The sequence below is a fragment of the Myodes glareolus genome, chromosome 1, assembly GCF_982192425.1.
Source record: "Myodes glareolus chromosome 1, mMyoGla1.1, whole genome shotgun sequence".
In the NCBI taxonomy this organism is placed as follows: Eukaryota; Metazoa; Chordata; class Mammalia; order Rodentia; family Cricetidae; genus Myodes; species Myodes glareolus.
In genome coordinates, this window is record NC_142026.1 from 2,859,320 (window position 1) to 2,872,948 (window position 13,629).

A 13,629-nucleotide genomic window follows, 5' to 3' on the forward strand; every position below is an offset into this window, starting at 1 on the left:
ACTCTTCAGTCTTCTACGAACCAGCCCAACTAGAGGTCAGCTTTTCTCACTGATGTTTGAACCAGGAAATGCTGATATACTGTATGCTTTGCTACTAAATCAGAAGTACTCTGACAAACTAAGAGAAATCATTTTTAAGGTACACAAATTTTGTAGGCATCTTTATATCTTGGGTACATTTGTAAGTATATGAGTTTACTGTATAACTAGATTACTTTTGCATACTTCTTAAGTTTAGTTATATATTTTTCATGTTGTTTGTGTATTTTAAAAACTATACTATAGTTTAAAAACTTAACTATAGTTAAGTAGTATAGTACTGGCTTAGTATGTGCTAGGTTTATGTCCCTCCCCCAAATCTTACTAGTACAACTAAAAAAAGGGGGGGGAACCTAAACAAACAAAAACATCAAAATAGCAAGCAAAAATTAATATAACCAGGCAAATTATCTCAGTGGAATATCTGCTTGGTCATATTTTTCTTAATATAAAACCTGTGAGTTCTTCCTTGACGTAAAGTACATCGGTGTAGTACATCAGGTCATTTTAGCAGTTAATAATAGCAGCACTTCTATAATGCTCACTATATTTCAATCATTTTGTACTCTTCGGGGAGTAGTTTTCTTAGTCCTTACCACTGTTTTAGAAGATAAATACTTTTCTTACTCCTGTATTACAGGTGATAAATTGAAGCTGATAGACTAATGACTTTGTTAAAACACATGGAGTATATTTTATTTGCTATCCAAACTGTAAAGACTCTGAACCCTTATCTGAAGTCACTGTTTTTAAATTTTTGTTAACTAAAAATATAAGATCCAGGCATATATCTACCAGCTTTTTTCTTAGTTAAATTCTCCTTGTCCTTAATTGTCTGATGTTTTTTGTTTTTACATTATTTTTAGAGTTACGTTATTAAATATGCTTTTAAGGGTTTATGTTTTGATTGCTTGTGTTTCAAATCACTAAGCTTTAGAATACAATGATGAAGAAAAGGTCTAAAGTAGTTTGTTTTTTAGGGTTGCCTATGGTTGGTTACCAGTGAGGCTGCTCTTGGAAGCATCTGCTCTCACTAGGGTTTATTCATAGAGAGGAAATATTATTTCTTATAAAAATTTTTTTAGTGATTGTATATGATATTCTGACACAATTATCCTTTTATAGTTTATAAGAAAATAACCTTTTGCATAACATTACTTTTACCCCTGGAATGTTCAGTTTTTATCCAGTTTTTACTCCCATTTTTAGATGTACATTATTTGGGTTGCTTCCCTAAAATTTGGGTTTTCTGTTCTTGAAATTGGGTCTGTTATGTAAATGAGTTAAGACCATTTTAGGCTGGGTGTGATAGCACATACCTTCAGTCCTAGCAGTGGAAGACAGGATAGCCTAGTCTCTACGTTGTGAGTTCCAGGCTAGCTGGTGCTATATCGAGAGACCTTATCTAAAATACAAAACAAAAAATGAATGATAATGATAATAGTAATATCTTGACACATAGATCTTTTCTTCATGTCTGCTAACTATATATACTACTCTTTCATTGGCCGTATTTAAACTAGAGTTTTAAACGTTATTTACACAAATATAGATACAGTTTCAGTAAAATTTATTAACGATCCAAAACCCAATGTTTCTCTGTATTGAAAAGATTGTATTACTTTTTGTGACCAGGTTATAGAACAGATGTTAAAATGCACCAGTGTTTATGAACGTAGTAAACAACGCATCCGTCTTAGAGAAGTTGGCTATTCAGGAATTGGACTCCTCCTTAATGAAGTTCCAGTTAATATGTCTCTCATTAAAAACCTTGTCAATCAAATCATTAATACAGGTATGACTAAGATTTGTAACAGTGATGTGTTTAAGAAATTGGTTTTTCTCTGTGAAAGTTTTCTTAAAAATTTCTTTCAGGTTAGTTTTTAAATTACTTGTTATTTGATTTTGCAGGGTGTTTCTTAGAAAATATATACCTGTTACTTGCTTCTTACTTCCAGGACATAGCTTTAAAGTAAATGTTTACTAACTGAGTAGCCAAGTTAATGATTGGTTTCCTAAATAGAAAAAGAGCATTAAAGAAAATATATATAAAAAGAGCTTAAAAGTTTAAAGGTATTTATGTTCTGAGAGGTAAAATGAAAACAAATTTAATACATATTTTCTTTCTAATGTTTTGTAATATTTTTTTCTGTACTTAGTCACAAAGTAGAATTTATGGCAGATGTTCGACTTGGGTCTGGAAATGAGGCTCTTTATCTTCAGTGGTTTGCTAAGTAGTTTATCAAGTCTCATTGGTAACCCATTTATATAAAAGATATTAGTACTGTATCCCTGAGGTATAGACCATATACTCAGGCAATCAAAGAAAGAGAAGTTATGTAGGCTTGATTTGAGTATTATCAACCTGAAGTTTTGGGGGAATATTTGAACATACCTATAGTTCTTCTTGGAAAGTGAATAATTACTTCAGCATTCATACAAGTAATACTGTTCTTTCTTTGGATATCCATGAAATTTAATTTTAACTTTTCTTTAATCATAGATCCTGTTATCAATTTCAAAGATCTGTTATCTGTAGTATATATCTCTCACAGAACACACGTAAATGTCAGAATGGTCCTCTGTAGAAAGGTTAGTAAATTTTCAAGAAGTATTTTTACAATAAGATCATCTTACTGTGACTGTTTTTCTTTGAGTAGTTTGTAGCAGATACAAGTTCTATGTTTGCTTATTTCATAATAGAAATTATTATAAGCAGCTTAAACTAGACATGGTGATGTATAACTTTAATCACACCTCATGGGAGGCTCAGGCAAAAGGATCATAAGCCAGCCTATGTAATCCAAGATTGTCTTAAATTAAATAAATACACACTCACATAAATAAATAATAAATTGTTCCTTTTAGAAAAGAATCAACTTCATGTAATTATAATAAGTCAGTATGTCATTTTTTGTTTAGTTTTTTGAAGCAGAGTTTCTCTGTATAGCCCTGGCTATTCTGAAACTCAGACTCTGTAGACCAGGTTGGCCTCTAACTAACAGAGATCCTCCTTGTCTCTATCTCCTGGAGTGCTGGGATTAAAGGCATGCACCACCACTACCCAGTTCCAGTATGTCAAGAGTTAGCTTTACTTCCCCTTCTGTAAATAATTCCTTTTCATTATTTATCACCAGAAACACCACCCTTTCCCAGAGCCTCAGTGCGTGTACACTTTTTTCCTCCTCCCTGCCCATTTCCCCTTTTCCTCCCCTGATCTTCTTTCCCCATCCTTCTCCCTTTCTTTGTGGTAAACACTACACTCCATGTTCCTTTTAAATTTTTTTACTTTGAAGAAACAATCTTAAGTTTCTCAAACTTACCTTAAAGTTTTGATCTTCTGCTTCAGTTTCCCAAGTGGCTGGTGATGCAAACATTTACCACTTCATCTGGGTCTGGTCCTGGTCATTTCTAACGGATTCACCATATTTCAAAGGGTCTAACTATCTAAATGTATTTTAAAATTTTTATTACATTTTATTTATTTCGTGTGTGGGGGGTGTACATTCAAGTGTGAGTATGCCCATGCTTCAGTGAGAAAGTGGAACTAAGAAGACCACTTGGGGAGTTGGTTCTTCTGCTTTGTGGATGGATCCCAGGGATCAAACCCAAGTCTTCAGGCTGGGCATCAAGTGCCTTTTTTCAACCAAGCCATCTTTCTGGAACCCTTATGTCTAAATTTTTGACATTATGACATGACATTGTTTTCTAAACATGTGTTGAGCTTCATTCATAGCTATCCTCATATGCAGGAGCTCATGATCTCATGTTGGATATACCTTTAAAATTTTCTTTGTCTTTTCAACTTTATGGAAATAATTTCCTAATATTTGTTTATAAAAGTTCCTATAATTTATCTTCAATTTACATGTAACCTTTGGAAGACTTGCTTTGGCTTTGTGCTTCATTTTGATTATGACATTTTGTCTCCTGTACTGGTAACCCTTACCACATGACCCACTAAGCCATCTCAACATATTTGGTTGTATAGCTTTTATTCTGTGTTTAATCTTTTGAATATTATGTGGTTTCATATTGATAGACAATTTTCTTCTTTTTCCATGTTTTATTAACATCTTTTTGTTATTAGTACCTATTACTATTAATGTGAATAAAAACGATGCAAGAAAACGCAAATATGTAAATATTTCCTATTACATAATATAGTCAAATGTAACCCAACCATTACGAGACCAGTTAATGATTTTAAAAAGTATCAGAGGCATCTCTATCAACTAATTAAAAGTTAAATGCTAAAATTAAAATTTTCATGTGTATTTTTTATTGGTTTTTATTGAGAGCTATATTTTTCTTTGCTCCCCTCCCTGCCTCTTTCCTCCCCTTGAGCCCACCCCCAAAGTCCCCATGCTTTCAATTTACTCAGGAGATCTTGTCTTTTTCTACTTTCTACTTCCCATGTAGATTAGATCTATGTATGCCTCTCTTAATGTCCTCATTGTTGTCTAAGTTCTCTGGGATTGTGGTTTATAGGCTGGCTTTCTTTGCTTTATATTTAAAAACCGCCTATGAGTGAGTACATGTGATAATTGTCTTTCAGTGTCTGGGTTACCTCACTCAAAATAATGTTTTCTAGCTCCATCTATTTTCCTGCAAAATTCAAGATATCCTTTTTTCTACTGTGTAATACTCCATTCTTTGGTTGAGGGCATTTCGGTTGTTTTCAGGTTCTGGCTATGACAAACAATGCTGCTATGAACATAGTTGAGCACATGTCCTTGTGGCACAATTGGGCATCCTTTGGATATATACTCAAAAGTGGTATTACTGGGTCTTGCGGAAGGTTATTTCCTAATTTTCTGAGAAATTGCCATACTGACTTCCAAAGGGGTTGTACCAGCTTGCATTACCACTAGCAATATTGAACTGTTCCTTTTACACCACAACATCCCCAGCATAAGTTGGCATCGCAACCTCTACAACTCATAAACACTTTCAGTAATGTAGCAGGATACAAGATTAACTCACAAATATTAATAGCCCTCGTGTATACAGATGTTAAAAATGCTGGGAAAGAAATCATAGAATCACCCTTCACAATAGCCACAATAGCTTATAATATCTCATAGTAACTCTAACCAAACAAATGGAAGACCTATATGACAAGAACTTTACATCTTTGAAGAAAGAAATTGAAGAAGACACCAGATAGTGGAAAAATCTCCCATGCTCTTGAGGAAGTAGAATTAACATAGTAAAAAATGATAATCTTACCATAAGCAATCAACAGATTCAATGCAATGCCCATCAAAATCCCAGGAAAGTAGAAAAAGACAAGATCTCTTGAGTGAATTGGGAGCATGGGGACCATGGGAGAGAGTAGAAGAGGAGGGGAGAGGAAGGGAAGGGAATAGAGAAAAATGTAAAGCTCAATAAAATAACTAAAAGAATATTGTCTTGTGTGCCCTAGCTCTGCTATCTAAGCTCGTTGCTGATACATGTCAGTTACTCAATAATCCTTGCTTCAAAAATATAATAAGCTCATGAAAACTGATATGATTGACATAATGATCATTTTATTAAATTTTATATATACTTTTAGCTTATTAATACTTTATTTCAACAAATTAATTTCACGTAGTTTCTGTGTTCTTTAGCACATCTTTACTCTGCAGAAGTAATATTAGATTTATTAATACTATAATATCAACGAGCTTCGAATATTTTATAATCTATTAAGAACATAATCCTGGGCTGACAAGATAAATCAGTCAATAACAGTAATTTCACAAGCATAAAGAAGGAGTCCTCATCCCCCTTGTAAAAAGCTGTATGTGTTCTTGTGTGTTGTCTGCAACCCCAGCATTTTAGGAGCTAGAGGCATAAGGTAGCTGAGTCTTGCTGGCCATTGCCCTAGCCCAGGTTCAGTGAGAAACCTTCCTACAAGGGAATGAGGTAGGAAGTGATAGAATAAAGCATTCAGAATCCTTTTCTGTACTCTATGAGTAAGCATATGTATCTGTACATGCACACATATTCATATATGCCACACACAGAGAACTTAATTTGAAAGTGTATTCTTTTATTGTTTCTCAGTAAATTACTCTGTTATTAAAATAATTGAAAAGAGATCTTTTCATAAAAATATTGTATACCTTTTGAAGAGCTTTGTATTTTTTTGTAATTTCTGTTTTGTGTTCTCTTTGCAGATATTACAGATTTTGCAGTCCCAGCCAGATGCAGCATACCAGATAGCACAACAAGTGGGTTGGCAAGATACCTTTGTTAGACTTCTCTTAAAAGCAAACTTTGAAAATGCAAATTCTCTTCATAAACAAGGAAAGGCTGTTTCAATGAAAGAAAATAAAAATATGTCAACTGAAAAGCTAGATGATGAAAAGATGACATTACCTGTTGTATCTTCAGATCATTGGAGTTTGGAAGATAGTCAGTCCCTGAACTCAAACACACCATTAGTTCAAGAAGTAAACTCTGAAGTAGAATTATCTTTCAAGTCAGAAAATGAAGAAGAATTCTGGCATAGTAACACTTCCCATCTAAGTTTAGATCTCAGTGGAACTGACTCATGTGAACTGAGTGAGTGTGGAAGTCAAATGCCAGATAGTTCACCTAGCACACCATCCCCAGTGGAGTCTACTAAGTCGTTTTCTATGCCGTCTGACAGAGAAAGGAGTATCACAAATGAAATGGACTTTAGTGATGACTTCACTTTCCTTGAAAGTCAAGAGGTAAATTTGCTTATCATTCCAAAATCAGTTTTAATTCTCATTATATCTGGTCCTTTGCAATATGTGAGCCATTAACTAATATTTCCATTCATAGTCTAAGTCTCATCTAAAACTTAGAAGGGTCATTGTCACAAGTCACTTGTAAATATCTTCCTTTTTTGTTTTGTTTTGATGTGCCCGTATTTGTTATTTGTATGTATATGTATGGTAATAGGACTTGAGCATACCAACACGCACATGTTACATTTTGCTCTGTGTTTATGAATATTTTGCTTGTGTGTTTATGTGTACATGTACCATATTTGTGCCTGGTGCCTGTTGAGGTCAAAAAGGACTTTTAGTTGCCTTTAATCCCAGCACTCGGGGAGGCTGAGGCAGGTGAATCTCTGTAAGTTCAAGACCAGCCTGTTGTATAAGAGCTGTTTGTTGGAGGAGGGGCTGCTTGTTCGTCTCGGCTGCCTGGCTAGCTTAGATATAAAGCTGCACTTTCCTGGACTGTTTAACTGGACTTGAAGGACCTGTAGAGAAATGACTGCTGAACTTGCCTAAAGGAGAAATGATCCTTTGGGGGTTCCTGCTTCATGAAAGTGTCTGCAAGACATTCTGCAGGATATAGAAAATAATCAAACAGGAACTATATTATTTAAATCACTGCTTGGGCCATTAGCTCTCACTTCTTATTTTATAAGAATAACTCTTGTATTTTAATTAAACCTATCTTCATTATCACCACATTGCAGTGGCTTACCAGCAAAGTTTCAGCAAGTCTGACTCTGGTGGCTCCATGGCGTCTCTCTGACTCCGTCCTTCTTTCTCCCAGCATTCAGTCCAGTCCCCCCTGCCTACCTAAGTTCTGCCATATCAGTAGGCCAAGGCAGTTTCTTTATTCATTAATGGTAATCACAGCACACAGAGAGGAATCCCTCATCACCTCCCTTTTCTGTTTAAATAAAAAGGAAGGTTTTGACTTTAACGTAGTAAAATTATGTATAACGAAATAGTTATCAAGCAAGAATTACAGTAAATATTTATATCTATTTTATCTTTTATCATAACTAAGGAAGACTATAAGTATAAATTCGTCAACTCTATCAAACACTCCAGGAGGATAAAATACTACCTAAGTAAATAGGAAGTACATTGTAATCAACTTCCAAAACTCTAGAATTGACAGAGATATCTTGCTGCTTAAACAGCCACCCAAAGTTCTGTACTGTTGGGGCATCCATCTTCAGCCTACAGGCCCATAGTATCCAGCAGACTTTTCCATGAAGCAGGAAATTTGAAAGACAGTTCAATTACTTCTATATCCTGCAGAATGTCTTAGAGACACTTTCATGAAGCAGAGTATCATCTAACCTTTAGGCAAGTTCAGCAGTCATTTCTCTGCGGGTCCTTCATGTCCAGTTAAACAGTCCAGGAAAGAGCAGTTTCTTGCCCAAATGGCTAACTAACTCTATAAGGAGCCTCTTCAATGCCCACCTTCTTAAAGTAGCTTGTGCTTCTAGGAGCAGATGTGTCTCATTGTCATGATAACTCTGAAGTTTTAAAATATTTTAAATGCCATATTCTGAAATCTCTGAAAGATTTGAAGAATGCCTATCTAAGTGAAATACATCTCTGTACATGTAGAAAATCTAACTAACATGACTACAAGCTTGATTATTATAGATGACTTTACCTATATTGCTGAATTATATATTACATTTTAAAATGAACTGCACACTCACAATACCTTAATGAAGATCATAAATATACATAACAAAATTGACCTTAAATTTGTTCCAATTAACCAAGATACATACCAATGCAAATTATTCATACCTATAGCATATCCCCCTTTAAATGCAAAGAAACTATTATAAACAATATTTAGGAATATGGGTGTAGATCTGTTCATACTGCTTCCTGCATTTTGGGGGTGCTGTTAATCAGGTCTTTCATGGTGTATCCTGTGTGCTGGGTTTATCTCAGTCAGCAGGTGGGTGAAGTAATTTTTTGAGGGTGTTCACGGCAACCTTTCAGTGGGTCGTGCTCTATCAAACCACACCAGTCTGGAAGCAGTGCACAGGTTCTCATCCTCTGTGGAAACAAGAGAAGAAACTCTTTTTCAAAGCAACATATCCTAGACCCAAATTTGAAGCCATGATACCCTTTTAATATACATGCTGATTTAGCTTAGCAGCCCATACAGCAAAATGTTTCTCTATACCTAACTCATTCACAGTCAAAAAAATTCAAAGTTAACATAATAATATACATACATAATCCAGACTCTCTGTGAATTTTCCATTTTGACGTGGCTTGTTTTTCTTTACTCCTTTTAATCTATGACTGTCTGTACTGTCTCTTTAAAGACTTTTTTTTAAAAAACAATTTACTTCTTTTCCAACTCTCTGTACTCTTTTTCTTCTCTCTCCCAAGCCTCCATACATTTATCCATCACTATGACTCATCTGGATTTGTGTTTATTGCATAGCTGTAATTCTTTACTGTCCAGGAGCACTTTTTAAAATGCTAAGCGCTTCTTAAAACTTAAGGTGCGCCAGTACTAAGGTTTATACAGTACTAACTGCTTGCCCACCCAGTCTAAAACTTAAGCTGTGCCATTACTAAGATATATATGGTGTGCCTGCTTGCTCTGCACAGTCCAGCATGGTGAGCTGCTTGCCACTCTGAGAGCCATGGACACTGCTCCATTCTCAGGCACACAGCCAATCAATGTCGCCATTAAGCAAGCTGCAGCAATCTGCACACAAACCCCATCCAAATACTTGGTCTCCTGAAAGAGCCAGAAGTTGTGCTGGCAGCTCGTCCCAGAAAGCCTGCATTTCAAAATGGTGCGACTTTTTTCCTCTGCTGCTACTGCTGAGCGAGGAAAACTTTTCTTAATGGAGCTACTCCATGCTGCCAGCAAGCAGAAAGAAGCTGTGTTAAACTCTGTATTTTTGTGTCTAGAATTCCTTTTCAAACTCTCTTAGGTTTTATAAGTGGATTTAGCTGTCCATGTGGGCACCAGTCTGTTGGAGGAGGAACCACTTGTTCGTCTCAGCCACCCAGCTAGCTTAGACACGATATAATCAAACAGAAACTGTATTATTTAAATTACTGCTTGGCCCATTAGCTCTAGCTTTTTATTGGCTAACTCTTATATTTTAATTTAACCCATCTCCATTTATCTTTGTATTGCCGTGTAGCAGTGGCTTACCAGCAAAGTTTGTTTTAGCCTGTCTGATTCTGGTGGCTCCGTGGCATCTCTCTGACTCTGCCCTTTTTTCTTCCAGCATTCAGTCCAGTCCACCCCACCTACCTAAATTCTGCCCTATCTAAAGGCCAAGGCAGTTTCTTTATTCATTGATGGTATCACAGCAACACAGAGGGACTCCCACATCAGCTATTTCAAGGACAGCCAGGGCTGTTACACACAGAACCCCTGTCCTGAACCCCCCCACACACACACACAAAGGGATTGAATGTCCTGGAATTCAAGTTATGAATGGTTGTAAGCCACCATTTGGGTGCCTGAATTGAACCACTTTGACCCGTAACTACTTAGCCATCTTTCTAGCTCCCCATCCCTCTCTTTAGAACAAAGCCTGCATCTGACACATTTTGTGTCTTCAGGCAATAAAGGCATGTTAAAAGGGGACAGGAAAGGGACCTCAGGAGTTAAGAGTACTTGATGTGCTTCCAGAAGACCTGAGTTCCATTCCCAGAACTCTCATCAGAAAGCTCACAACTGTACGTAACTCTAGCTCCAGGGATCTGATAGCTTTGGTTTCCTGAGGCACTTGCACTTATGTGCCCATTCACACATTCAGAAACATATCTACACATAATTAAAAATAATTTAAAAAATAACATGTAAATAATAAGTATATATAGATGGATCTGTGTTATGCTTTTTAATATTTCCTAACTAATAATTTAATATTACTTAATATTTTATAGGAATGTGAAGAGGAGCTTCTTCAGTTGGTTACAAATATTTTGAATTATATAATGTGTAAAGGACTAGAAAAGTCTGATGAAGACACTTGGATTGAAAGAGGACAAGTGTTTTCAGCATTAACTAAACCAGGAATATCAAGTGAACTACTTCGACCATCGGATGAAATAAAACTAACGTAAGTATTCAGTCATTGATTTTTGTGAACCCCTGCCTAGAACGGAGTGAGAGACTAAAATTAAATACTGATTCCTTAATTCAGTATATAATAGAGGTAGAGAGAAGAAAGAAGCTATTTAATATTTTTCTTCCTTGGTTTTACTGTTGTAGTAGAGTGTAGAAAAAAGTACAAATTCCAGTTTCAGAAGATTTAAATATATTTAAAGTTAAGTGCTTTCAAGAGTGATACATATGGGTCATATGGTGGTTTTATATATAGTAACCATATTGATTTCCATATTTGCAGTAGAAATTTACTTATCAGCAATGTAGGCAGGTTCCTCTTTTCCTACATCCTCACCAACATTTCTTGTCATTTGTTCTCTTGATATTCATTCTGAGTCTCGGGTGAGAAGGAACCTGAAAGAAGTCTTACTTTGTGTTTTCCTGAATTTTTTATTTTTCATTGATTTTATTGAGGTTTACATTTTTGTCGGCTCCCTTCCCTTCACTTCATCTCCCCTCCAACCCTCTCCCATGGTTCCCATGCTCCCAGTTCACACAGGAAATCTTGTATTTTTCTACTTCCCATGTAGATTGGATCCAAGTATGCCTGTCTTAGGGTTCTCATTGTTGTCTGGGTTCTCTGGGATTGTTAATTATAGGCTGGTTTTCTTTGGTTTATGTCTAAAAGTCACTTATGAGTAAGTACATATGATATTTGTCTTTCTGGGTCTGGGTTACCTCACTCAATGTGGTATTTTCTAGATCCATCCATTTGCCTACAAATTTCAAGATGTGATTTTTTTTCTGTGCTGTGTAGTACTCCATTGTGTAAATGTACCACATATTCCTTATCCATTCTTCAGTCGAGGGGCATTTAGGTTGTTTCCAGGTTCTGGCTATGACAAGCAATGCCACTAAAAACATAGTTGAGGACATGTCCTTGTGGCATGATTGAGCATCCTTTGGGTATATACCCAAAAGTGGTATTACTTGGTCTTGAAGAAGGTTGTTTCCTAATTTTCTGAGAAATCACAACACTGATATCCAGAGGGGCTGTACCAATTTGCACTCCCACCAGCAATGGAGGAGTATTCCCTTGACCCAATATTCTCTGCAACAGAAGTTGTTGTGTTTTTTATCTTGGCCATTCTTACAGGTGTTAAGATACAATCTCAATGTCGTTTTGATTTGCATTTCTCTGATGGCTAAGGATATTGAGCACTTCCTTAAGTGTCTTTCAGCCATTTTAGATTCCTCTGTTGTGAGTTCTTTGTTTAGCTCTATACTCCAAATTTTTTATTGGATTATTTGTTCTTTTTATGACAAATCTTTTGAGTTCTCTGTGTATTTTGGAGATCAGACCTCTGTCTTATGTGGGGTTAGTGAAGATCTTTTCCTATTCTGTAGGCTGCCGTTTTGACTTGGTGACTGTGTCCTTTGCTTTTCAGTTTTAGGAAGTCCCATTTATTAATCGTTGCTCTCAGGGTCTATGATAATGGGATTATATTTAGGAAGTGATCTTCTGTGCCAATACGTTCAAGTGTACTCCCACTGTTTCTTCTTTGAGTTTCAGTGTGGCTGGCTTTATGTTGAGGTCTTTAATCCATTTGGACTTGAGTTTTATGCATGATGATAGATAGGGATTTATTTTCATTCTTCTACATGTTGATATCCAGTTATGCCAGCACTATTTGTTAAATATGCTTTCTTTTTTTTCATTTTATATTTTTTGCTACTTTGTCAAAAATCAGGTTTTCATACATGTATGGATATCTGGGTCTTTGATTCGGTTCCATTGGTCTTCCTGTCTATTTTTATGCCAATACCAGGCTGTTTTTAGTACTGTAGCTCTGTAGTAGAGTTTGAAGTCAGGGATTGTGATGTCTCTAGTAGTTCCTTTTTGTGCAGGACTGTTTTGGCTATCCTGAGGGTTTTTTTTTTCTTTTCTTTTCCATATGAAGTTGAGTACCATTCTTTTGAGGTCTGTGGAGAATTTTCCTGTAATTTTGATGGGCATTGCATTGAATCTGTAGATTGCTTATGATAAGATTGCCATTTTTACTATGTTACTTCTGCCCACTCAAGAGCATGGGAGATCTTTCCACCATCTGGTGTCTTCTTCAATTTCTTTCTTCAAAGATTTAAAGTCCTTGTCATACAGGTCTTCCACTTGTTTGGTTAGAGTTACTCTGAGATATTTTAAGCTGTTATGGCTATTGTGAAGGGTGATGTTTTTCTGACTTTGGCAGAATGTTGGAGGTCGCTTATGTAAACTATCACATCATCAGCAAAACGTGAGATTTTGACTTCTTCTTTTCTGATTTGTATCCCCTTTATCTTCTTTTGTTGTCTTATTGCTCTAGCTAGGACCTTAAAAATTGAATTGAATAGATACAGAGAGAGTGAGCAACCCTGTCTTGTTACTGATTTCAGTGGGAGTACTGTGAGATTCTCTCCATTTAGTTTGATACTGGCTGTTGGCTTGCTGTATATTGTCTTTATTATGTTTAGGTATGTTCCTTGAATCCCTGTCTTTCCAAGACCTTTATCATGAAGAGATACTGTATTTTGTCGAAGGCTTTTTCAGCATCAAATGAGATGGTCATGTGGCTTTTATTTTTCAGTTTGTTTATATTTTGAACTATCCCTGCATCTCTGGGATGAAGCCAACTTGATCATGGTGGATTCTTTTTCTATTGTATTTTTGGATTTATTTTGCCAGTATTTTATTTAGCATTTATATTCATGTTCATGAGTGAGATTGGTCTG

At 35.9% G+C, this 13,629-nt stretch overlaps 1 protein-coding gene across 10 annotated transcripts in view; it reads left to right on the forward strand.

Annotated features, from left to right (window-relative positions):
- Nucleotides 1-13,629, forward strand: part of Nbeal1 (neurobeachin like 1) — a 194,684-nt gene that overhangs the window by 110,023 nt on the left and 71,032 nt on the right. For all 10 annotated transcript variants that reach the window (XR_015737269.1, XM_087903350.1, XM_087903357.1 and 7 more), the window contains 5 exons: nt 1-139; nt 1,675-1,834; nt 2,543-2,631; nt 6,207-6,746; nt 10,698-10,873. The exon at nt 1-139 is cut by the window's left edge and continues 20 nt beyond it. Coding sequence is in view for 9 of the 10 variants with exons in the window: in XM_087903350.1 (XP_087759476.1) it covers nt 1-139; nt 1,675-1,834; nt 2,543-2,631; nt 6,207-6,746; nt 10,698-10,873 (1,104 nt within the window). In the remaining variant the exon portion in view is untranslated. The remainder of the gene's footprint in view (nt 140-1,674; nt 1,835-2,542; nt 2,632-6,206; nt 6,747-10,697; nt 10,874-13,629) is intronic.